The sequence below is a fragment of the Ochotona princeps genome, chromosome X, assembly GCF_030435755.1.
Source record: "Ochotona princeps isolate mOchPri1 chromosome X, mOchPri1.hap1, whole genome shotgun sequence".
Taxonomy (NCBI): domain Eukaryota; kingdom Metazoa; phylum Chordata; class Mammalia; order Lagomorpha; family Ochotonidae; genus Ochotona; species Ochotona princeps.
The window spans coordinates 90,761,587-90,784,381 of NC_080865.1; the positions used below are offsets into that span (position 1 = coordinate 90,761,587).

A 22,795-nucleotide genomic window follows, 5' to 3' on the forward strand; every position below is an offset into this window, starting at 1 on the left:
AAGTTCTTAGATCTAAAAGACTTTGGTATGTGTACACACACACACACTTCTGAAGTCAAGCAAGCTGTCGTAACTCCGTTTTATCTCTTCTTAGTACATCTTTTATGGTTCTTTGTGCAGACTAGGTATCCCTCTCTCCAAAATCCAAAATACTCCCAAATCCCAAACTTGTGGAATGCCAACACAACACTCACATAGTTTCAGATTCTAAAGCATTTCAAACTTCAGATTTTTTTTTTTTTTTTTTTTTTTTTTTTTTTGGTATTGGGGATGCTCAGATTGTGAAATCTGTGCAAATATTTAAAGATCCACAGAGCTGTAAAACCTGAAACACTTCTGATCCAACCATTTTGAATCCAGGATACTAAGCCTGTTTATGATATCATTGGAATCAGGATGAAACAAATTATATAGTCTGTAAAATCACACACTTTCAAAGACATTCTTTTCTGAGAAATACAACATATTAACTAAAGCCTCTTGTAAAGACCCTTATATTATAGTGGAAAACTTCCATTTATTTTCCAATTTTCCAGCAAAGCCATTTGAAGTTTTGAAATCAGAGGTAGCAGCGATTTTCAAACTTATTTTTCTGACATCTGCATGATATTGAATAGAAAGAATTTATTTCGTTTCTCGAATCAGGTACTTAAATATGAACATGTAACATAGCTGTACTTAAATTCATTTTTTTCCTCGACTTTCTAGGTGTTCAGCAGATGAATCACCCTAGGCAACTTCTTATTGGCTTCTGTTTGTTATGGACCCAGAGAAACCCACCAAAGCTCCTTCAAGTTTAACGATGTTTAGTTCATGAGCTCCATGTGCCTTTGGATCTTTGCAACATTGAAGATTTCGAAGAAGCTATTCAACTATTTTGTGATGGTGTTTATCATTTTATATTTTAAAGAGATTATTTTGTAAGGAATAACTTTTAATACTACAGTTTCACCTGTATTCTAGTGGACGTTGAGATACAGTTTTTCTTTTAGGTGTCATTATTTCCTAAGTTAGTAGGTTGAATACCTTTCACATTTTGCTCTTTAGTTAACTGTACACTCACAAAGCATACAGGTCTTTCAGAGTCATCCTAAATAGTTGACGTATATAAATCATCAGGATTTAAAACATTTAAAATGTTTTTGTCAGTACAAGCATATTAAAATGCATATTGGTGGGGAGGTAGAAATAAGTCCTACCTTCTTAAAACAGAAGTTTTTAATAAGTTCTTGGTAATGAAACCTGAAAAAGTATCAACTCTTTTCCCCTATTGGTATGAATTCCAGGCAGCTCAATGATGATCACATTTGAGAGCTCTGCGTCTGTAGGTAATGTGTAGCAACTGAGGTACCTCTTGGTGTGCAGTATTTACCTTCTCTTTTAGATTGAAGAGACAGTTGACCCTTATGGTTAATGGTTACAAGTTGAAAGCAATAGCATTTAGCTAAGAAGGGGGTTTTGGTAATACTGCAAAGTTTAGTTGGCCTTCATTTTTAAAATTGTTTGCTTAAACTGCATAGTATGTGCTTGAACTTAGAGAGCTTACGTAAAGCTGATTGTCATGTGATTAAGTACCTGATCAAAGGGTATAAATATGATTTACGCCAGCATATATTTTTCATTTTATTAAGTTGTCATATATACTATTTATACATTTTTTCTTCATAATTATCAGTACATAAGCATCATTTGTTTGTTTTTGCAAGGATATTTAAATGGATTTTCTAGTTCACATGAAAATAACCAGAGTACTGGATGATTTCCATCCATAGATAAGTTGGACTGTACAGTTCATTTTCAGTTATATTTATGGTACTGTTAAGTGGGTAATTCATTTTTCTATTTTAAGCCCAGTATATATTTTATACCTGCCTTAGTTCTTAACAGGGGGTGTATATCCGTAGTTGTAGAATCGTTGCTATTAACTAGTTTTGATAGCTAGTGTTCTATTGTTTGGGTCTGCACAATTTGGTTTTTGCACAGTGTCATTTAAAAAATCTGAATAATTGCCAAATATCAGAAGAAAGGTGTTAGTAAGTACTGAATTGTTTCTAATCTAGTTAGCCATTACATTTCGCCCTTTAAAAACCAGACATGAGAAAGTTGCTGTTCTCCAGATAATTCTTTTTATTGACCTAAACCATTAACAATTACTTCCAATAATTATATTTCAAAATAATAGTTCCACTCAGTCTTTTTTTTTAATCTGCTCAGTAACTGAAACTCAGTTACAGTTTATAGAGGACTAGAAATAATTTGGCACCCCATGAATTCACTGAGTATTTTTGTAAAAAAATGAAGCCAATACATTTATAAATTGATTATTTGAAACTTCCCGACACAACAGCATCACAGATACAATTGTACTGCTTACTCATTGTAGTCATTGGTCCTGTACACTGCTTATATGTGAAGCATATGCCAGTGTTTTGGGGAGTTTTAAAAATAAACATTTAAATGTCATGATCCTTGGTGTTTGTTTACTTGGAAAACACATTATTTTGTTTCAAAATATTTATCCTTTGTACTTAATTGTTGGTATAATTCTGTTGGAAATTCACATTTACAGCAAACATTGACAGCTCCCTCATAGTGCCTCCTGTCTTGACAAAGTTAAAAATCCCCTTTGACTCAAAAATATTCTGGGGTAGACAATAAATTATATAGTCACCTAATTATTGTTTTTATTAGAATAGCATGTACAGGTTTGTATCTCTGAAGAAAGCCAAGATTTCCAGTATATGAGATCAGAAACTGCATATGTCAGAAAGTATGGTTTAAGATTTTTGCTAGGGTTAGGGTTGAGGGTGATTTGAGCATAACTTCAGGATTATTCATGATTATACATGATTGTGTTTTAATATATTCTTATTGTTAAATAGCTACTATAGAATTGTAAGTTACAGGACATGAATCCAGGAGCAGAAAGGAAAATACTAGCACAAAAGGCATGGAATTTTATGTGTGTGTGTGTGTATATATATATATATATATATACATATATATATATATATATTACAATCAAATTTTTTTATTAATCACGTTGCATTATGTGACATAGTTTCATAGACTCTGGGATTCCCCCAACTGCTCCCCGTGCCCTCCCCCCAATGAGATATATTAAAAGTGCTTTTTATGATGTGAGAAATAAATGTAAGAAAACTATTTTATTCATCTTTTCTCCATTAAGTTGTAAATAACATCATTTTGCCCATATTGTCAAATCACTTCTTTGTAGTACTTAACAATATCCTGTTAATATATATCATGAAAAAACAGTAAACAATATAGCTCTCAAATACAATGCCATATTGTTCAAGGGGACCAATAGAGAAATTTTGAATTGGTCAAGAAAGGAATTTGGTTCATTAATTTAACCTGGTGTCAGTATTATCCCCTTTTAGCCACAACTTAATCCTGTCATTCTCTACTCTTTTGTCTTCCTCTTTACCTCCTATTTTTGTTGTTGGTGTTCTGTAACTAGCCCAATCAATCACTTCTGAAACTGACCATACTTAGAACTTCTAAATTAAATGAATCTTTTTCTGCCATTCTTTATTAAAATAATATTCTTCTCAATTCCTTGCCTACATACATGCAACAAGATATGGGAAAAAATTCTGACAGGATAGTTTAGATAAACTAGCATATTATCTTTTGCCATTCACTACATATAATTGTTAAGAATAGAGAAGTTACTGCTTCTCAGCTTTTTGGCTAAGATCAAGTGAAGAACAGAGAAGTTGTAAGACAAACGTACTATCCTCATCGGGTGTATATGTGGCTTTAGAAATTGACCTGAGTCATGAATTCCCTGGTTCCTGCCAGGATCTACATCAACTGTAAATGCGTGCTCTGTTCTGAGGTTCTATGCCCCACTAATTTATTCCTGAGGTTGTAACAGAGCCATGTTCCCCCATATATGTTCTAAAGTTAACTTCCTTCACATATAAGCCCACATTTTACTGGGCTCTACACTAATCATAAGCACTGAATACTTTGTTCAGTATCCAAAAAAAAAAAAAAGTCCTGCAAATCACACAGTGTCATTAGAAGCTGATTCCATATATCAATACCATTACTGTTCTTCTCTGTGAAAGACCTGGCCAAGGATATGTATAAGGAGGATGAAAAAATAGTCCCCTGGCCCACCACAGTGCTGGAGAGCAGAGGACGTGGTCCAGAGTCCGTTCTGATGGGAGAATGAAGGTCAGGCAATGAGGCAACAACTGGAGACTTCAAAAGCTTGGTGGCCCAAATTGAGAGTCCCTTAACTCCGATGAGTAGTAACCAAGACTGTGGTTTAAATAAAAAGTTTTCTGTTTTTGTTTTTGTTGTTGTTGGTTTCGTTTTGTTTTTTGTTTTTGCTTAGGCTGGCAAGCTGGAACAGGCTTCCAAATGTTCAGAGCTCACCTTTTAGGCTAAAAAGTAATTATGTGGTTTTAACGAAGTCCTGTCCTCAGTAGCTGGTGTGTTGAAAGAAACCTCTTCCTCCTCTTCGTCTAGCTGTAGACTCCCAGAAGACAAGCGGATTCTGGCCATGGGTGACCTCGTTCCCTTGCCGTACAGAGAGTAGTAGTCTGGTTTGAGAATCTCGGATTCAGAATCACTGGACTCACTAGCTACCTGCCTTCCTACTGTACTTTGATCCCTGAGAACTGTTGGAAGTTCCTGATCAGCCAACATGTAGGTAAACAAGTCAGCTTTACGACTCAGAGCAGGACAAGGCCCTAAAGGTCGAAATTCTGACCCAAAAGGAAAACGGATCGTTTTCATGTCTGACTGACTCTGGGACCGTTTAGGGGTTTGCTCTGGAATGCTGTATGCAAACTCATCTTCTATGTGCTGGCCTTCCTCTTCTAGGTCAATGTTGATGTTACTCCTGCCACTAGTCCTAGCCATAGCTTCTTGCAGTTCTTGAAGGTCTTGCTGGAAGTTCTTCAGTCTGATGCTTCTTGGGCTTCTTTTGGCTGGCTTCATGACAGTGGGTTCTCTATAGCTGTCTAGCCTTGACCTTTCCTCTGCCATGATTGGAGACCATCTGGGCACCTGGGGTGGCTTGTCCACATAAAAAAAGACTTGGGGAGGCATGATATCCACCTGCTGACTAGTGCAAGGAATATAGGGCACATCTGTGTACGTTAGCTGCCGTGCTGAACTTGCTTGGGTTGTGAGGCCAGAAGATGTGCTCATGTGATTGTCAGCGAACTTCGAGCTGGTTTTAAAGGAACTGAGAGAACTCCTCTCCTCAAAGAAGTCTCTGGGATCAGGGTCAGTGTTAAAGACTGGGTCTGTGTAAATCAAAGGGAAAGAGGAAGTGCTTTGGGATTGATGTAATGATGTGGTATGTGCCTCTGGTTTGGATCGCTCCAGTTCAGCGGCAAACGTCACCTCCACAGCTGAGTTCCTCCTCCTGCTATCTAGCCTGGGCTCCGACGCGTGCACTCCATTCACATTCAGGTAGTAGCCACAGTCATAGGTTAGTCTCAAGTCTTCCACCTTGAGAGAAGGGACACATGAATGAAAGAAAAAGCCATTTTCTCAGGGTGAGAACAGAGGTCTAAGTTAGCTTCAAATGTTGACAAGGTGGATTTTAGGAAGTCTTTTCAATGTAAGTCCTATTCTCGGGTTGATGGATGTATTTGGAAAGGGTGATGATGCGTGCCATAGTCCCAGTTTGTGTGAAGGGTGGGCTTTGAAAGTTTCCAACACAAACAAGTGGCACTTACAGTCAGGCGATCTATATATGCTAGTTACTCTAGCAGATTATTACACATTTGTGCACATATGTTGCAATATGCTGTGCTCCATAAGTACATCCATTCATTATTTGCCAATTAAAATTTTTAAAACACTTGGAAAACCAAAAAAAACCCTACATGTGGCATCATTTTTGGCCAGTGTCATCCCACTTCCGGCCCCTGAACCTGGACTTCACGTGGTATTGGCTTAGCAGCTACATTGATGAGCTGGCGTTCTTGCCTTTTAGCCCTGCCTCTTTGACTCACTGGGTGACGTTAGGCAAGTCTCCAAACCTCCCTGCTCCAGCATGCTCGGTAGATATGCTCCATATAAAATGGTGGGGAGGAATATTGATCCCCATACTAAATGGTACTTTGCATCATTTTATCTGTGTGAACTTGCGTGAAAGCTTGTGAGTTTATGAAACCTGGAATTAATTTTTTAGAAGTGCTAAAGGATAATAATGAACAAGGTTCATAACTCCAGTAAAGCTACAGTCACCTTGCAGATCTAGGGCGGCAACACTGTTTCCTTAAGTTACAATATTACAAGACAAAAATGTATAAAACCTTAATCCAAGCCTGCAGCTTTTACTAAGCCCTAAGATCCAAAGAGCAGAACATGTAATTATAAAATTCAAGCAAAAATTCATTTGCGTTTTGTCAGATGTTGGCAACACAGGTTGCAATCCGAAGATGTGCCAAATTACCCCAAGTCTAGAAGCAGCTCACAGAATGGTGTTGTATTGGCAGGAAAGAGTGAGTTGACAGACCTCCCCAGGAAAACAAACTAACTTGTACAAAGTATTTTACATACTGGGAAATTCTGGCAGAATCAGTTCTTGGAAGCATTGGAACTTTGGGCAAATTTTACATTTATGTAATGAAATAATAATTTTCAGAAACCTTACTTGTTTTGACACATCAGAGAGGATGTCTGGCGAGGACCTGCACTGTCGTTCGTGGTACTGAGACGGGTAATGTTTCCTGAAATCCCCAAACAGAGGAGTCATTGAAACGGCCTTCATATGAGTACCAGGGTACATAGAAATGTCTACACTCAAAAAGCAACATGAGAGAGAGAAACAAACAGTACCTTTCAAATGGCAAGTTCTTCAACCTCCCTTTTTTCCCGTATTCCAAAAGTTGCCTTTGGGTTCTTCCACTATTATAAAAGATGAAATAAAAATCATCAATTCCAGTTATTCAAAAAATTACTAAAAGCACAAGAGCCTCATTTACTGTTGAGTCCTGAGGAATGGCATGAAGTGAAGCTTTAACCATTACACTGATGTTAACACCCTTCCCCCCACAAAAAAAATATAGAGAAACCTCAGCAGAAGTTTTTAAAAAGCCTCTCAGAAATTCTGGACTTGAAAAATAACATACTGTCCTTTACCAGCCCTGCCCCTGCCTCTAAACTAGAGTCAGTTGATTCTGACTCTAAATTGTACAACTTTTTAAAAATGTTTGTTTAGTTTTATTTGAAAAGCAGATTTACAGAGAGATGGAGAGACAGAGAGGGAAAGTTCTTCCATCCACTGGTTTGCTCTCAAAATTCTCTAAATGGCAGCAATGGCCAGAGCTGAGCTGATCAGAAGGCAGGAGCCACGAGCCTCTTCCAGTTCTCCCACGCAGGTGCAGGGTCCTAAAAGCATCCTCTGCTGCTTTCCCAGGCTGTAACTAGGGAGCTGAGTCAGAAGTGGAATGGCTGGGACTACAACTTGAGCCTATATGGATTGTCAGCGCTGCAAGGTGGAGGATTAAACTGTTGAGCCACCATGTCAGCCCCAACTTTACAACTTCTAATGAGGCTATTTATCTGGTTCCTCAACCCATGGTAGAAGAAAAACAAAACAGTGGAAGAGGATTACTCCAATCTGTCATACACCAGTTTAAAAAAAAAAGAAGAAGAAGAAAGAAACAGGCCAACTGACTGCTGGGAGAGAAACAAGAGCCTACATAAACGTGAACAAAAATAAATAATCACGAGGAAAGTAAAACGAAAAGTTTGAGCCATTTATCACTGCAATGTAGGGTACTGCAAGCTTCGCTCCTATCAAGGTCATTATGGTACCGCCACTGCCTGCTGAGGGTAATAAGTGATGTTTATAATAACTCTGGTCATTAAGGGAATGGGTAAAATATGCTGAGCATCATTGGTTCAGGAAGACAGACTTATAAAAATATATGTTGGAAAGACTAAGTCAAAACCACACAGATATCAAAATCCCGATTCGTATTGAAGCAGGCTGCTCTTGAGAAAATTTCTGAAGTTAAAGCATTTTATTGAAATTATCTTACTTTGGAGCTGTCTTTGTAAAGAGCTCTCAGGCTTGTGAATTCAGGAATTTTTTTTTATTTCAGGATTCTAATTTGACCTCATTTCCATTCCTCCAAGATATGATCTGTAGTGAAGAGGAACCTCTGGTAAACACTGCTCAATGTTTTTAAAAATTTTGCTTGCTGGAGCTGGTATGGTTGTGTAGTAATCTAATCCTCTTCCTGCAGTGTGAGTTCCAGCTGCTTTTCTTCCAATCCAGCTCCATAATGATGGCCTGAAAAAGTAACTGAAGATGGCCCAAGTCCTTCAACCTCTGCGCCCACGTGGAAGACAGGAAAGCAGCTCCTAGCTCCTGGCTTTGGACCAGCCCAGCTCTGGCTGCTGAAACCATTTAAGGCGTGAATCAGCACATGGCAAATTCTCTCTCTGTTTATCTCATTCTCTATCCTTCTCTTTCTGTAATTCTATCTTAACACAACTAATAAAATATTTTTTTTTCAAAAACTATTTATTTGCTTGACATATAGAGAGACATAGATTGCCCGTCTACTGGTTCTCTCCAAATGCCTAAAAAACAGCCACGTCTGGGCCAGGTCAAAGCCAGGAGCTGGGAACATAACCCAGGCCTCCCATGTGGGCAGCAGGCGTCAACCTCTTGAGTCATCTCTGCTGCCTCCTAGGGCCTACGTCAAGATGTGGCTGATGTCAGGAGCCAGTCATGTGCAGAACTCGGGAACAGCAATGTGGGACGCGAACATCTCTCCCATGGCTTAGCTGCTAAGCTAAAACGTCCAGCCCCACTCACTATTACAATACATTATATATTATTGCTCTATGTAAAAAATGAAACCTAGAGGGGTTGGCACTGTGGCATAACAGATAAAGCTGATGCCTGTGATGCCAGCATCACCTTTGGGCACCAGTTCCTGTCCTAGCTGCTACACTTCCCATCCATCTCACTGCTAATGTCCTGGGAAAGCAGCAGCAAAAGATGGTTCAAGGTTTAGGGCCCCTGCTGCCCGAGCGACCCAGATGAAACTTCTGGCTCTTAGCTTTGTTCTGACACAGCCCTGGCTGTTGCAGCTATTTGTGGAGTAAACAAATAGAATCAATCCATCCTTCCTTCCTTCCGTCCGTCCTTCCTTCCTTCCTTCCTTCCTTCCTTCCTTCCTACCTTCCTTCCTTCATCTATAGAATAAATAGTAAAATACATCTATCTTTTGACAGAAATGGATTCTTCATTGCTTCCACAAGTTGAACTCCTCTAATCCTGCTTGTTATTGAAAAGAAGCAATGTGTAAATATTGCTTGTGGGCAATTCTTCCATTACCTGTAGCGAAAACTGGAACCCTTGCTGCAGAGTAAGGTTTTGGGCTTTGATTTGGGCTCTTCAGAAAGCCGGAAAAAGGCATGGTACTCTACACAAGTCTTCCAGAAAGCCTTGCAGGCATCTCGGCTGGCCATGGTGAACTCCAAGGTGTCCTTGCACAACACCTGTATAAACCAATCCCCACCAGGCAAAAACATCTTTCAAGAGTGTCAAAGACCTTCACATCCCAATGCCTTCCAAACTATCGGTTGAGCGGGCCCTGCAGCTTTTGATTTTTCCCCTTGGCTTCCCTTAGGCTTCACACCTAGTGAAACCAAATGATTGGCCATCTTCCAAGGAACAGACAAAGCCACTTCTCACAAACAGAGCCTTCTCTAAGAAGGTAGGCTTGTTTTGCATGCCTCCTTCACCTCAGACACTTTTCTTTTTTTACGCCTCTGCCAGGAACATTTTTATGAAGTTGTAAATTAGGTCAAAATGAACATCAAAGGGCATCCTTTCAAGTTGACAGGAAGTTATAAATGACCAACAGGAAAGGGGCGGGAGATTTCCTGTCTGATGGAATGGTGTGTAGGATGATTGCATGACTCTTTCTTAGTGTACAGCTAGAAATATATCTTCCTTCATATGTTACGTGGCTTTATGATGCTACGTGTTACTCAGCTAGCATATTCTAATCTTTCCTAGAGGAACTTGGCCTTCCAGATCCAAAGTTCAAGTGTCCACTATTTCCTGACTCACAGTATGTTCCCCACTAGATGGCCTGACTGCTGGCCTGACTACCATCTTCCCCATCTCCATGGAGCCTCTAGTGCTTTCCATGAGCTTCACACTGGATCTGGTCTCCTGAACTGCCCAAAAGGACATTTTTAGAGAAGACCCAGTTCATGAGCATGAAGCCCAGATTTCTGGATCTTCTATAGGTCAAAACTTTGATACACCTTCTAAAAATGTTTGTTATACTCATAAAAGAAATTCTCTCTAGTACCTTTGTTTTACCCTGTACATGGCAACCTTGGTTCAATCATTGCTTCTTTTGTTAACATATTGCCACCTCTCCCACCCTGCTTAGCTTTGGCATATAGTAGTATTTAGTAAGGAAAGCAGGTGAAGATACTTTTTTTAATGGAGCAGACTATTGAATTACTGTGTCCATCGTTGTTGATCTTATTCCCATTTGGCTCATCAAATCCCTAAATAATGGTCTCCAAGAAGATTTAGCCTTCAGGCCAGATGCCCCATTATCCTAGTCCTTATTCACTCTGAACCGCGAAGCTGACTTCTTAGTGTTCTGCCTTTAGTGAAAACATGAATAAAGCTCTGGTTTATTTATGAAGAGACCAAAGAGGTAGCACATCACCCATAAAGGCCCAGCAATTGGCAGGGGCAACCATGAAATGACAAGCAAACACAATGGAAAATAATGTATTAGAAAAGTTACTTACCAAGATATTGGCATGAAGTTTGATGAGAAAATGCTTTCTCTTGAAACTCAACTTGCGAATTTTAGCCCAGTTGAAAGTATTGATCTTGGTATTTCCCTATGATGAAACACATGACTGATGACCGAATGTATCAGTATGAATTTGTAAGACAATATAAGACTTAAGGGGAAGTAGCTTCATGAACGAAACCATCATTGGCCAGTTTCTTACATGGCTGGATCCCACTACACTCAGTACAAGGTACTGCTAAAGAAAGTATTTAAGGTGCAATGGAAGGCTGTTCTGGCCTGCAAGCAAGAAAGGCTGTCTCTGTCTCCATTTTCTTTCTGTGTAATTGCCTTTCAAAATTAAAAAAAAAAAGAAGGGATCTTATGGGAGATTTCTTGCCAAGAATGGATGATCACATTAAGAAAGGATTACTGCAACAGCTTCTCCAGTCTCACCTCTTTCCCTTATTTCCAGAATCAACTGCTAAAAAATGTGCTCTATTTCTCTGGCCACCCCATTTATTCAGACACCATTAGTAGCTCCCCACTGCCTGAATCATCAAATCTTGGTGGCATTTCCATACCTTGGCAGGATCACAGAACCTGCTTTCCCACTGCTCCCAGAAAACATCCTTTTGGCAACTCTGGGCCATCCCTCTTGTAGCCTCCTCATTTTCTTTATCCCACATGCCTTCCACACAGTCAAATCTTCCCAGCTCTGACAGCACCCCTTCTAGAATATTCCAATTGCTGTGCCCCCTACCCGTTTCCATCTCCCTTAAGCTACTTCAAGTCTCCTGGTATGACCCAAAAGTTTAGCTTTCGGTTTATTATTTGTTCAATAGGTGATGTATTACCATGTTCCAGAAATCACAGGTACTCGGAAAGATGTGCAGTACTGAGAGGTCTCACTCCTACAACTGTTCTTCTATTTCTGTGCCTGTGTTCCCATTCCTTATCGGCAAACACATTTCTTAATCTGTCGTGTATACTTGTCATCCAACTACAAGTAAATACGACAGATTAGTTATTGACTACTTACTGTCTGATATTGATCTATATTTCTCTGGTCTCTAAACCATAATCATCTTACTGTCAGGCACCATGTCTCTCTCTGCCCTGTCTCTGGAGCATATTCCTTATCTCCCATCCCTATCCCTTAGGCTGAAATAACCTTCTCAGGTTTTAGCTTAAATGTTAACTCTTGTCACCTCTGTTATCTTAGCAGCTCCCCCACACTTCTCACAAAATATGTCACATTTGTTTGAAAATATTTGTTTCTCTTAATTCCCCCTGTTAGGATTTTAGCTCCATAAAATCAGGATCATTCCTATTCACATCTGTAGCTTCAGTGCCTGGTATAGAATGGACACATAATAAGCATACTGAAGGGAAAAATGAATGATTATACAGGTGCCCACATCTGTAACGTAGTACAAACCATTGAATTGTGTAGTTCAAATTGGTGAATTTTTATGGTGTTTAAATTGTATTTCAATAAAGTGGTTTTTAAAACACAATGAAGAACACATAAGAGGTATTCTATGTGTAAATATGTACTGCCTGATGAGATTTTGGATAGGAACAACAGATAGACTAATTCAGACCAGCCATGCTCTTCCCAACCATCCACAGAAGTGTTCGCATTGAAATAAATCATCTCTGACATAACGGCCTTGCTCCCTCTCCTCCCGCATCATCTCTCAAGAATAAAATGTTAAAGTGGAACTGGATAACAAGGTCCTCCTGGGTGAACAGGTGCTCCATTGAGTGATTTTCCCAGCACTGCTATTCTCATGCTGACAATTTTGCAAGCAAATAAATGAGGGGCCAAGATTCATTGCCAAGTCCATACCTGACCTGCTTTGTGGCTTACTTCAATCTCAGGAGCTCGTGGGGCTGATGTCACCCCTTTGTCTCTCACAAGAGGTTTAACCACCAACCTACCTAGATGTCTGTCCATCATTCCTCTGTTGTTTTGATGCTTAGGCAAGTGTCCTTGAAACTCACCTTGGATCAAATTTTGAGTGCTCAGAGATATGAGGAGACCTACTAGACTAACAAGAATATTGCATTGCATTGCATTGTATTGTATTGTATTGTATTTTTATTTTCTCTTTGTGATCTCTTTGGAAAATTTGGAAAGAGTAGATGCACTTTGTGTCACAGTCTGAGTTTTGAGAATGCCAAAATCCCCCAGCGTGGTGGCCTAGCATCTAAAGTCCTTGCCTTGAATGCGCCGGGATCCCATATGGGTGCCCATTCTAATCCCGGCAGCCCCACTTCCCACCCAGCTCCCTGCTTGTGGCCTGGGAAAGCAGTCGAGGACAGCCCAAAGCCTTGGGATCCTGCACCCACATGGGAGACCCAGAGGAGACTCTGGGCTGTTGGCTTTGGATCGGCTCAGCTCTGGCCGATGCAGTTGCTTGGGGGAGTGAATCGTCGGACAGAAGATCTTCCTCTCTGTCTTTCCTCCTCTCTGTATATCTGACTTTGCAATAAAAATAAATAAATCTTTAAAAAAGAAGAAGCCAAATCTAAGCAATGCAAAACATAATAATTTATGAAACAAATTCCTCCAGAATGCCAAAATCCATTTAGCTAAAGTTCCAAAGAGCCTCTGGAGATGTTTTTGTTTCTCAGCCAGATTGTCCCAGTGTAGGTACTCCTCAGTATCAAGAGTCAATTATAGACTGCATATGGAAAAGCACCTCAAGGGGAGTGGGCTGAATCCAGACATTCCCAAGCAGGGTTTCCCTGTCTCCTTGGTATTAAGACTGAGGGTTTTGGATTGCCATGGGAATTCACATCTCACTTTGAGCCAAGAGACTGCCCCCACCCTCCTCACACGCACACCTTTCCCACTCGAGTGGTAGGGCTTGAAAGGGAAAGCTAGTTACCCGTAACACCAACACGCCCATGTGAGCAACAGCCAGGTGAATCTGCATCCCTTCCCCATCGCTGGCAGGATGAGGCCTGATGCCGTACATGTCCAGCTTCCTTGCTATGTCCAGTAACACAATGTCAGAATCAGCTGGGCTCCTGCCACTGCAAGGAGAAAGAATTTATGTGCTCAATAAATGCAGCAATAATGACCCTTCCCCCCTGCCCCCCCAGACCTCCAAAAGAAGCTCAGCCTTTCCTTGAACCTGAAACTTCTCAAGCTTAAAGAATTGCTTTTTTAGAGTCTGTCCCCAGCATTAGTGTCCTGGCTTAGGGAAAGCAGGTGCAAGTTAAAGTGCTTACATGTGCTTTTGATGAAAGTGCATGATCTTTTCCTCCAAACAATCTTGATTTGCTAAGTACCGGGTTTGTGCCAGATGTTTCCTATCTCTTTCTTCATGAAAGTCTCCCAGTTCTGCTGCAGGATGGAACATGTAACATTTTTCACATTACCATTGAGGAACTAAGAAATGGACAATGTGCTATCCAGCATACCCGCTGACCTCTGCCAGACAACCCTTCCTTTGCATGTAGCACAGTCTCATCTCTCCTTTTCCCCATCTTATGTGTATTTATGTCCATTTGGGGCAGGGCATCAATTGCCCCCTTTTCAAGTCAGAAGCAATGGGTTGTTATGAAGTCACAGTATAGTCAGCCAGAGACCCAGTGTAGCGCTCTCTCTCTCTCTCTCTCTCTCTCTCTCTCTCTCTCTCTATATATATATATATATATATATATATATATATAAGAATATTTATTATTTACAAGAGTGGGTTCTCCTCGGAGAGTTACCAGGCAAAAAAAAAAAAAAAGTCATTTATGGGCCTGGCACAATAGCTCAGTAGCTAAATCCTCGCCTTGCACCCACTGGGATCAAATATGGCAACTGGTTCGTGTCCCAGCTGCTCTACTTGCCATCTAGCTCCTTGTTTGTATCCTGGGAAAGCAATTGAGGATGTCCCAAAGCCTTGGGACCCTGCACCCACGTGGGACACCCAGAAGAAGCTCTGGGCTCCTGGCTCCTGGATTCGGATCAGCTCAACTCCAGCCACTGCAGCCACTTGGGGAGAGAACCATCAGACGGAAAATCTTCTCTCTGTATCTCCTTCTCTCTGTATATCTGCCTTTCCAATGGAAAAATGAGTCCTTTACACACACACACACACACACACACACGTTTTGAAAGTCGGATCACACACACGTTTTGAAAGTCGGATTTAAGAAGGAGAAAGAGACAGAGACAGAGATTCCCCCAGCCACTGGTTCACTCCCTAAGTGACTAGAACTGGGCCAGTCTGAAGCCAGGAGCCAGGAGTTTCTTCCAGATCTCACACGTGGATGTGGGGGCCGAATCACATATGTGTAGGAGCTCTAGCACTTGGGCCATCTTCTGCTGCTTTCCCAGGTATGTTAGTAGGGAACTGGATTAGAAGTGGAGTATTAGGAGTCAAACTGGTGCCCATAAGGACGCAGGCATCCTAGGTGGCAGCTTTAGCACCTACGCCACAATCTCAGCACTCCCAATATAGGTCTTAAAGGTCCCAAGAACATAGATATTGTGTTAGTTTTCACTGAATGTGCACTCTATTTTAGACTTTATTTACTTCCAATAAGCTCCTGATAGAAGTTGAATTGTGCCCTCCCCCAATTCATATGTGAATTCCTAATGCCCAGGGCCAGAGATTCTGACTCTGTTTATAGATAAAGCGTTTAAAGAGGTGATCAAGTTGAAATGAGTTTATTAGGGTAGGCTCTAATGCAATTTGACTGCTGTCCCTTCTAGGAAGAGGAAATTTGGAGGACATCATTGTGGTACAGTAGTGAGCTGCCACCTGCAAGGCCAGCATCCTACATGAGTGCTGGTGGAGTATTGGCTGTTCCACTTACAATCCAGCTTCCTGCTAATGCACTTGGGAAGGCAACTGAGGATGCCTCAAGTATTTGGGCCCCTGAAACTCATGTGGGAAACTGTATGAAGTTCTGGGCTCCTGGCTTTGGCTTGGCCTAGCCCTAGCTTTTGTGGTTGTTGGGTGGCATGAAGTAGTAGATGGAAGCTCTCTTTATTTTTCAAATAAATAAGTCTTCTTAAAAAATAAGAAAATGCAGACACCCAAACAGACACCAGGAAGGTGATTACACAGTAAGAAGCTGGCCATCTACTAGCCAAGGAGAGAGGCTTCAGAAGACTGACATCTTGATCTTGAACTTCAAGACTCCAAAACTTCCAGAAAATGAATGTCTGCCATTTAACCCACTCAGCCTCTAGTATCTTCTTATGGCAGCCATAGCAAACAAAAACAAAGCTGCTACCCCACTCTGCCCTAATTATACATTATCAAGAAAGGGAAAGATCAACTGCAATGCCAATTAATCACCCTCAGTTCATCACTCCACACATTTGTACTCTAGTAACTAATCTCCAGCTTTCTAGAATTTTAAATAGATTAATTGTTCTGGAACTTATTCATACTTTTCCAAATGGCTGACAGTTTACCCATGGTCGCAATTTATTCTTTTTTTTAAAGATTTATTTATTTTTACTGCAAAGTCAGATATATAGAGAGAGGAGGAGAGACAGAGAGGAAGATCTTCCATCGATGGTTCACTCTCCAACTGAGAGCAACGGCCGGTGCTGTGCCGATCTGAAGCCAGCAGATAGGAACTTCCTCCGGGTCTCCCACATGGGTGCAGGATCCCAAGGTTTTGGGCGGTCCTGAACTGCTTTCCCAGGCCTCAAGCAGGGAGCTGGGTGGGAAGTGGGGCTGCCGGGATTAGAACGGGCGCCCATATGGGCTCCCGGGGCATTCAAGGTAAGGACTTTAGACACTAGGCCATGGCGCCGGGCCCCACAATTTATTCTTTTTTTAAATGTCTCCGATTTGTTATTAGTGTAAACATCTCTTAGAACACTATGCCTGCAAAGGCAACAGAGATAATTTATGGTTCTCCACTGCTAATGTAACTGATCCCATGCTGTTGTGAATTTTTCATTCATTTGTCTTCTTTATGATGTTCACACCTCCTCCCTCTCTCTCTGATTTATGTGAATCACTTGCTCGACACTGATATACCTTGAAGTCAAAGTTCAGAACATTTGCTCTAAATTGTGATGTCTAAGCTAACACAAATGGGAACCCAGATATGCAAATCAGCGTAATAGACACTGCCAGAGTGAATAGACACTCCATGAAATTGTGTGGTGCTCTCCTCTTAAGTACGAACAATAGCGATCCGAGCTTGGGTGCTGGAAGGCTGACCTTTCTTCTATTTTGATTTTCCATTTGTGTTTCAGACAGATGGTATGTCCATTTTTTTTACAAAGGAGAGGTGTATATTTCTATTTGAAACTCACAATAGAATGAAGCTGTCTATTGAAAAAGCATCTTAACGGACCAAAGCAATAGCTCTTTTAGCTGTTATTCTTTTCACTAGTCTTGACAAATGTGCAAATCACACTAAAATACAGACTCAGCTGGTTCAGTTAGTTTTATCAATGTTCAAAGAACAAATAACCAATTCTTATTTTAGGAGATAGTGGAAGAGATGCATGCCAACTCATTCTGTCAATCCAGCATTACCTTGTTACAAAAATCAGATGAAACATTGTAAGAAAAGTACAGCTCAATCTCTCTGATAAATACATAGATAAAAATCCTCAACAAAACACCAGTAGACTGAATCTAGAAACACACCTAAAGGATTGTACACTATGAACAAGTGACATTTATCCCAGGTTTGCAGAGTGAGTTCAATAGATAAAAATCGATTACCATGACAATATGTTAATACAATAGAGGGAAAACACAACCACACATTGTTGTCAGAATACAATGAAAAAAATCCAACATCCTTTTATTGTTAGAAACACTAAAAAAAAAACACTCAACAAATGAGGAATCAAAGGAAACTTCTTTAACTTGGTGAAGATTATCTATGGAAAACCTACAGCTAAGGTCATATTCATCCCATGCAATGAGAAACTAAATGCTTTTCCCAAAGACCAGGAATCAGAAATGATGGATGGCCTTGCTGGGGCAGTTGACTTTATACAGGTGTTTCTAATCAGTGCAACCAGGCAAGCAAAAGAATAGGAAGAACTTGCACTGAAAAGCAAGAGATAAAACTATCTTTGCTTGTGTTCAATGCAACCCGATATAAAACAGCTGCAAAAAAACTAATACAATTAATGAATGAGTTCAGTAATCGCAAGATAGAAGACCAAAACAGAAAAGCTACTTACACTTGCAGATACTAACAATGAACAACTCTAAAATAAAATCAAATAACTTCATTTATAATTACACTCAAAAACTATAAAATACAGAGCAACAAACAGAAGAATCGGAAGATTTGCACACTGACAAACAATATTGCTAAGACAATCTAGGAAGAGAACAATGAATGACATGCAGATGAGTAAGAATCACCGGTAACAGAAGGTGACAGTTGTAATGACCATCTTCATCATTCTCATGCTCTTCACTGCAATAACTGCTTCTCTGTCCTCCCACTTCCACATTCCTAGGGTCTACTTTCATCTCAGAAGCCAACGTAATTCCCATGAAAACCCAATTCACATGATTTCACTCCTGTACTTAAACTTATTCAGTGGCTTCCCAGTTCCTCTGGGCTCATGTTCTAGGTCTTGGGCATGCTTTGAAGACTCGGCTTGATTATTCCCTTCCTCTCACAAGCAGACATAGCCATACACACAAACCTTCTTGACTACTGCACCCCACTCCCCCCGCTGCCCCACACCCTCAGACCTCTATTACTTCTTTCAAACTCTTCGCTCAGCTGTCACCTTCACAATAAGCCTACTTTGGCCATCTTATTAAAAAAAAATAGCACATGTCCCTAGAATGCTCCATCTCCTTTCTAGGCTTTATTTCTCTTGAATGCTCTTATCACCTTCTCACTCTCATCCAATTTATGCACTTGTTTTGATCATTGTCTGATTCTCCCTCATTCCCAGAATATGAGCTCCATCAAGAGAAGGGTTTTGCCCACTTATCACTGCTATCTGTGTTCCCAGTGGCTATAATATCTGGCACGAGGTACAGACTCCATAAATATTTGCTGAATGAATAACAAAACATTGTTATTACAGGAACTAAGAATTGAAATGTACAAGTTGTATTCAGGAGGAACTATCTGGCTAGAGCAGAGAGGCACGTAAAGTAGAAATAAGCAGACCTAATCAGATGTGGAATTTCCTCAATTCGCAGAATGCAGTGTGATTCAACAGATATTGGATGCATGAATCAATGAAAAAATAAGTTGTGTTCCTTGATTCAGTCTTACTTACCGTAACTGGGACAGGCTAACTAACTCACTGGGAATTTAGTTTTTCTGTTTTGTCAGCCCCTCACCCCCATATGTAAGGCATTGCTGTTAACAAAACATTCTCTGTTAGAGCAAGTGCTATTTCAGAAATGGCCACTAGGGAATGCCCAAATCCATCAGGCAGAACTGTTAAGAAGGAAATTGTGTTTTCCCAAAAGAGGCTGTCCAGGAACTCCAATCTCTGCTCTTCTAACAGCTAGAGGAGACCGATGGCTTCCAGCATTCTTTTCTTTAGCCTCTACCCTGTGTGGCCCAATCCCAGGGCCAAGCGCAATATTGGACATCGAGCCAGTGTCCCTTAGCTCTCAACACCCTCCAAAATGATGATCCATTCCCCACTACTTCTCCTAAACAGACCCTATGCGTGACCTGAATTGGGTCATTCTTTATCCCCTATTACTGCTGCTTCTTGGCCCACTGCTCATTTTCATTGTGCTTTCTCTATCACTACCTATTCAACTTCTCTTTGTTCTTTTAAATCCCAGCGCCAAGGTCACCTCCTCAATCAGTCACCTGTGATCACTATTTCTGTCACTTCACCCTCTCTTTATGGGATCTAGGGCTTCTCATCTTCTGTCTCAGCCAGGGGTTTCTTAGTGAATACTGAGTCAAACACTGTCCCTATCCAAACATGTTATTGTGGTGAGCCCAGTGAAATCAGACATCCACCATTTGCAGGCTGTCAGGAAGGTAAGGGAAATCGTTGGAAAATGAACTTGTGAAACCAACAAGAAATGAAGTTATCATCCCGCAGCATGAGTGAGGAATCCCTTATTCTTGGGAGGCCTCTAGAGGACAGGAAAAGTACAGCTTAGTCCTAGGACAAGAGATTCTGTCTCGAGCTGCCCAGTCCCTGTCTTGTAGGTTGTGGGAACAGCCTGATCAGCCCTGCACAACTTCCTGCTATATCCCAGGGCTCCTTCCACCTGTGTCCTGAAGCTACTTGGCTGTCAGGATATAGGAAAGGCTAATAGATGCTTGGGGCCTATTTCTCTTCGAGTCTCTCTCTACCTGTTGCACTCTGGCATTTGTTCTTCGACACCATGATAAAGAACAAAATAGAAATCACATTCAATGTGTCACTGGGCTACAGGAAGCAGGTACCAGAGATATAGCCTGGGGCAAGTAGAGGGAGTTGGCAGATTGCCTGACAATATCTATGCCTGGATTTTTCAAGACCAGATCTTGGACAGAGACATAAGAAAATTGGTGTTAGCTTTCCATCTACACCTTCTATGTGGAAGGTATTCTTGTCACTATTTTTTTAAAATTATTTATTTTTATGGGAAAGGCAGATTTACAGAGAGGAGAGACAGAAAGATCTTCCATTTCTTGATTCACTCTCCACATGGCCACAATGGCCAGAGCTTCTTCTGGGTCTCCCATGTGGGTGCAAGTCACCAAGCAGTTGGGCCATTCTCCACTGCTCGCCCAGGCCACAAGTATGGAACTAGATATTAAATGGAGCAGCCAGGACATGAACCAGCACCCATATGGGTCCCAGCATCTGCAAGGAGGAGGATTAGGTAGTTGAGCCATCACGCCCACCACCCCACCCAACACACACACATGTCATTATTTTAAAGACGAAGAGGAAAGTCGGCTTCAGGGAACTGAGAGGAACTTTATCCCACAACAGAAGGCAGTAAGGCACAGGACTTATTCAAATCCCAGTGACTGCAACACAGTAGCCTCTTTCTAACTGGATCAATCTCATCCAGGCTTTGTATTCTCTGCAGCATCTAACACAATGACAGGCACTTAAAGGGTGCGCGGTTCTTCTGCTTGGTCCTCTCCCTGGATGACAGGCCCCAAAGCAGACATTTATTACTTACATTGTAAGATATGAGATACCATCAACGCTGTGCACTTGTCACTGCATGGAAGTCTTCCTAGAGCCAAATCCTTCTTTATTTGCAGAGTAAAAAGATACCTGCAAAGAAGTTGGGGTGGGGGGTTAGAAATCTCTAGAGAGAACAAACAGGAGTAAGAGAGACATTTCCCTTCTCTGAGATCCCAAATGATTCAAGACAGGAAGTGCACCCCCAGTCAGTCACATGCCTTTTGAGGAGTGGTGAATAATTACAGAGGCTTTGCTTCAGTCCCCAAAGCAGCCCCAGACCACAGCTGAGCTGAGCCAGCACTCTGGCAATTTTCACAGCCGTGAGGAATAATTCTGGCCAAATGCTCTCGCCAACTTGAGGAAGTTGGCCCATCAATCTCTGGTGGTTTCTGCCCTGTAGCAAAGCCACATCTCTAGCGAGACAGAAAAGGAGATACAGCAAGAAGGGCTCTTGGGAAGCCAGTCCTGCACTGTTTACCAAGTGTTGTCAAGCTGCTAGCGCTATCCCAACAACATGGGAGTTTGGTGGAACAGGAAAGATGACCACATTTTACAAACATGGAAAAGGTGGGGACGGCAGGCTTGTTTGATCTTGTTTTGAAGACCCTGGTTGGGAGTATCTGGGTTCAGTGTCTGGCTCGGGCTCATGACTTCAGCTTCCTGCTAATACACTCTCTACGCAGCAGCAAGGATGGCTCAAGTAATTAGGCTCCTACCATTCATGTAAGAGACTCAAAGTTCAGTTCTCAGCTCCAAGTCTGAATCTAACCCAGCTCTAGCTATTGAAGATATTTGCGGAATGAACTAGCAAATGGATGCTCATTCCTCTTCTCTCCCCATCCCTTCCCTTCCCTCCTTTGGATAAGTACACCAGGGGAAACATCATAGAAAAGATAGGCATTAGGTGATTTTGATAATGTCACATCGTCCAAAGATAATGCAGCTGTGACTAGAACTGAGGCGTGCCACTGAATCCAAGCTTCAGAAGTCACAGACTGCAGGCCGTGACTGCTACTCATCTTATTCCTACTGCCTGGACCACTATCCAGAACCCAGCACACAGCACTTTACAGCGAATAGGCATGTAATTAATGGTTCCTGAGTGACATTAAACCAGATCGCCCCTCTTTTCTTTCCCCACAGAAGGCTCTTTAGAGTTGTGTAAAATACAGGTTTCCTTTGTTCCATACTTTTAATCTCACATGTTGAAGAGTGATCCTTGATAAAGATCAAAGAAAAGCCAATTGTTGTGGAAAAACATACACAACAGAAATTCCACCACAGGCTGATCTCTGTGGTGGTCCCAAACTGTTTCCAGTATTTTATTTTATACTTTGAACCATTAATTGATTATCTTGTGTGAGCACTTCCTTATAAATGCAAAGGAACTTCTAAAACTTGGATAAACTGGATTAAAATATAAGGTTATGGAGCGGCAAAAAAAAATTTAAACAGCTTTTCTGTAATATGCATTTTCCATCAACTTCTTGAAAACTCATATAATGTGAATTGCTAAATGACATTCTATGTGGAATATTTCTTTAACCAATTAAGCCTTGAAGGAAATGTGATGAACCAAAATTAATTGTAGGCAAAAGATGAATATCCAGATTGAAAAAAATAGGTAAATAAGCAGGTGATTATTCAGCTTGCAAAAAGCGTTCATTATTATAATCTTTCAAATTGTGAGCTTCCCTAATGCATTTTGAAGTGATTCAATTAGAAAAAATTATATTTGCATACCACTCTCAATAACTCATGTATTAGCCGCAAACCAGGCATCCTCTTACATTCAGCTATAATAAAGAATTCTTAAATGGACCAATGGGGAAAAAAACAAAGAAAGCCTAACCTTTGGCATTGCCTGTTTTCAAAT

At 41.0% G+C, this 22,795-nt stretch overlaps 2 protein-coding genes across 2 annotated transcripts in view; one reads left to right on the plus strand and one right to left on the minus strand.

Moving 5' to 3' along the window:
* Positions 1-2,466, plus strand: part of STK26 (serine/threonine kinase 26) — a 57,353-nt gene extending 54,887 nt beyond the window's left edge. Inside the window, exon 12 of the mRNA XM_004587703.4 lies at positions 709-2,466. Coding sequence (XP_004587760.1) covers positions 709-733 — 25 coding nt within the window. The 3' untranslated portion in view covers positions 734-2,466. The remainder of the gene's footprint in view (positions 1-708) is intronic.
* Positions 2,467-4,416: 1,950 nt separating this feature from the next.
* The window catches only part of FRMD7 (FERM domain containing 7), a 56,546-nt gene continuing 38,167 nt past the window's right edge, over positions 4,417-22,795 (minus strand). The window contains exons 5-12 of the mRNA XM_004587705.2: positions 20,912-21,009; positions 14,034-14,148; positions 13,688-13,835; positions 10,801-10,896; positions 9,356-9,519; positions 6,838-6,906; positions 6,653-6,728; positions 4,417-5,499 (exon numbers count right to left, since the gene is read on the minus strand). Coding sequence (XP_004587762.2) covers positions 4,417-5,499; positions 6,653-6,728; positions 6,838-6,906; positions 9,356-9,519; positions 10,801-10,896; positions 13,688-13,835; positions 14,034-14,148; positions 20,912-21,009 — 1,849 coding nt within the window. The remainder of the gene's footprint in view (positions 5,500-6,652; positions 6,729-6,837; positions 6,907-9,355; positions 9,520-10,800; positions 10,897-13,687; positions 13,836-14,033; positions 14,149-20,911; positions 21,010-22,795) is intronic.